Below are 3476 nucleotides of genomic sequence, written 5' to 3'. Positions count from 1 at the left end.
TCCTTTCCGGTGGCCCTGATCAGGTGTCCCCGCCCCCTCCCGCCGTTTGCCCTCCCTCGCAGCTTTCTCCAGACGCCCCCTCCCGGCCCGGCCCCTCCTCCCCCGCCCCCCTCCGGGCTGGACCGCGGATGGTACGTTCCGCACGTGAGCTGGGTGCTGGTCTGGCCGGCGACGCGCGTGCCCTGTGGCCAAACACTGCCCGGAGTGAGAGCAAACTACCAGCGCAGTGGGGCCGGCGCGAGTGTGCGTGCGTGTGTGTGCGTGTGTGTGCGAGAGAGCGAGCACGGTGGGAGGAGGGGACCAACCGCTTCACACTTTCAACACTGCACTGAAGAGGGAGAGAGAGAGAGAGACTGGAGACGTACAGATCCCCCCAAGATCTCCCAAAGCTACCGTCCCACAGATTATAGAACAGAACCCCAAAAATCGAAACAGAGGAAACGGACAGCGGTGGAACATGGACGAAGGAATTCCTCATTTGCAAGAGAGACAGTTACTGGAACATAGAGATTTTATAGGGTAAGGTGCACGCACCCTTGCGAATATCTGTCTAGGCTTCAGTTTGATTTTTTTCTTCTCCAGAAAGTGGTATGGAGCGGGCGAGGGCAGAGCCCCTCCCCGAATGGATGCCTGATGCTGATTTCTGTTTTGCAGACTGGATTATCCCTCTTTGTATATGTGTAAACCCAAAAGGAGCATGAAGCGAGACGATAGCAAGGTAAGTGTAAGTTTCTGATGTTCCCCATAACCTGCCTGGATAGTTAATTAGGGCCATTGATTTCACAGCGAAGCTCTACCCGCAAATATATTCCAGCTTCCCCGACTGTGAATTTTAAGTGGTTTGCGGGATACTCTCAAGGGGAGATTAAACATCATACCTGAATTTAAATTGCATTTCAGAACAGTCCAGAGGAAAGAGTTGTCTTGGGCATAGTTTCTCACAGTTTTTTTTTTTTTTTTTTTTGTGGTGGGGCGGCGGTATTGTAATATCCAGTAAATGAATGTTTAGCTTATTGTTTTCTCTCTTCCATGACTCTCATATATTAAGGATACCTACAAATTACCGCACAGATTAATAGAAAAGAAAAGAAGAGACCGAATTAATGAATGCATCGCTCAGCTGAAAGACTTACTGCCTGAACATCTAAAGTTGACAGTAAGATGCAGATTTTTATTCTTTGCCGCTCTCCAAGGGCGTGTTAATAGCCTGGTACTACTCCCAGAGATATAAGAATAAATGTAAATATCAGATTCCTTACAACCTGTGCTATAGGGTGCAGGAAGAGTAGGTGTTCACAACTGAAGGCAAGAAATCATTTATAACCTGTATTGTGGAAAGCTCAAGAAGTATAGGAATAGTACTTCTTTGAAAGTGTTTGCTTAAGTTGCTGTGCTGACTGCAGAGCCAGTGGAGCCAAATGTGTGTTTTTAAGTCACCAAGTGCCCCCTTCTTTTTTTGCACTGCAGACTCTGGGGCACCTGGAGAAAGCGGTGGTCTTGGAATTAACTTTGAAACACTTAAAAGCTTTAACAGCCTTAACGGAGCAGCAACATCAGAAGATAATTGCTTTACAGAATGGTAAGTCAGTTCAGGGAGGCCAGCCCACCCCGAGGAAGCCGGGCAGCCCACAGAGGAGCAGTGTTAGGACTCTTCCTCCAGCCCCACCTCCTTCCTGGGGCCCACGGGCTCACTTTCATTTGTTAAATTGCTTACACTTTCCCTTCACTGGAAAGTGCCCATTTCCCGAAGCATCCTAAAGGCTTTCAGCCGAACTCAGAGGAGTCAGATTTGTATTTAAAGTGGCGGCTGCGCCCTCTCCACTTCGGTTTTTCAGCGGGGAGTAGGGCGCCTCCCCCCCTCCCCACTCCTCCCACCTCTGGGCAACCGGTGGCTTATATCACTCGAATACGGAGGAAAAACCGAGATCACTTTAGTCAATGCAGGGCCCACGTGATAAGCAGATGTTTTAACGTCGGTATTTTTCTTCTCGCCTCCATTCCTCTGTTCCCCACCCCCGCCCCTCACCCCTTCCTCATCCTAGGGGAGCGATCTCTGAAATCGCCCATTCAGTCCGACTTGGATGCGTTCCATTCGGGATTTCAAACATGCGCCAAAGAAGTCTTGCAATACCTCGCCCGGTTTGAGAGCTGGACGCCCAGGGAGCCGCGGTGTGTCCAGCTGATCAACCACTTGCACGCCGTGGCCACCCAGTTCTTGCCCACCCCCCAGCTGTTGACTCAACAGGTTCCTCTGAGCAAAGGCACCGGCGTGCCCTCGGCCGCCACCCCCGCCGGGTCCGGGGCCGCCCCCTGCCTGGAGCGCGCCGGGCAGAAGCTGGAGCCCCTCGCCCACTGCGTGCCGGTCATCCAGCGGACTCAGCCCAGCGCCGAGCTCGCCGCCGAGAACGACACGGACACCGACAGCGGCTACGGCGGCGAGGCCGAGGCCCGGCCGGACCGCGAGAAGGGCAAAGGCGCGGGGGCGAGCCGCGTCACCATCAAGCAGGAGCCCCCCGGGGAGGACTCGCCGGCGCCCAAGAGGATGAAGCTGGATTCCCGCAGCGGCGGCGGCCTGGGGGGAGGCGCGGCGGCGGCGGCGGCCGCGCTCCTGGGTCCCGACCCGGCCGCCCCGGCCGCGCTGCTGAGACCCGACGCTGCCCTGCTCAGCTCGCTGGTGGCGTTCGGCGGAGGCGGGGGCGCGCCCTTCGCGCAGCCTGCGGCCGCCGCGGCCCCCTTCTGCCTGCCCTTCTACTTCCTCTCGCCTTCGGCGGCCGCCGCCTACGTGCAGCCCTTCCTGGACAAGAGCGGCCTGGAGAAGTACCTGTACCCGGCGGCGGCCGCCGCCCCGTTCCCACTGCTGTACCCCGGCATCCCCGCCCCGGCCGCCGCCGCCGCCGCCGCCGCTGCCGCCGCCGCCGCCGCCGCCTTCCCCTGCCTGTCCTCCGTGTTGTCGCCCCCTCCCGAGAAGGCGGCAGCCGCCGCCGCCGCCGCGACCCTCCTGCCGCACGAGGTGGCGCCCCCTGGGGCGCTGCACCCCCCGCCCCCGCACGGCCGCACCCACCTGCCCTTCGCCGGCCGCAGCGAGCCGGGGAACCCGGAGAGCTCCGCTCAGGAAGATCCCTCGCAGCCAGGAAAGGAAACCCCCTGAATCCTTGCTCCCCTTAGAAGGGACCCGGGTTCACGCGGAATCATAATAAGTTAAAACACCCTTAACGTTTTCAAGGGAGGAAGTGTAAGAGATGCACGACGGGCTTAAAAGAAAACAAAACAAAACAAGCAAAAAAAAAAAAAAAACCACAGGTGTTTTGTGTACGTTTGGAGTTCCTGTTTTGCTCATCCCTCACCGCCCACCAACCTTCACACACTAACGTCCCTTTCTTCTCCCACCAGCTGTACAAGAACCTCATAGGTATTCTTTTTTCTTTAAAGAACTCCCCGTAATAAGTTTTGCCTTCTTTTAGGCCACGTTCCATTGT

General features: G+C 56.7%; 1 protein-coding gene across 1 annotated transcript; it reads left to right on the top strand.

The window, feature by feature from the left end:
• Positions 1 to 359: 359 nt before the first annotated feature.
• BHLHE41 (basic helix-loop-helix family member e41) lies at positions 360 to 3148 on the top strand. Its single transcript, XM_060113434.1, has 5 exons — positions 360 to 519; positions 655 to 718; positions 1049 to 1156; positions 1468 to 1579; positions 2043 to 3148. The coding sequence occupies exons 1-5, from the start codon at positions 458 to 460 to the stop codon at positions 3146 to 3148; spliced, it is 1452 nt and encodes a 483-aa protein (XP_059969417.1). The 5' UTR covers positions 360 to 457.
• Positions 3149 to 3476: the final 328 nt, after the last annotated feature.

The sequence above is a fragment of the Mesoplodon densirostris genome, chromosome 11 (genome assembly GCF_025265405.1).
Source record: "Mesoplodon densirostris isolate mMesDen1 chromosome 11, mMesDen1 primary haplotype, whole genome shotgun sequence".
NCBI lineage: Eukaryota > Metazoa > Chordata > Mammalia > Artiodactyla > Ziphiidae > Mesoplodon > Mesoplodon densirostris.
Note: the sequence above shows the minus strand (reverse complement) of the source record. Positions and strands in the feature narration are given on the sequence as shown.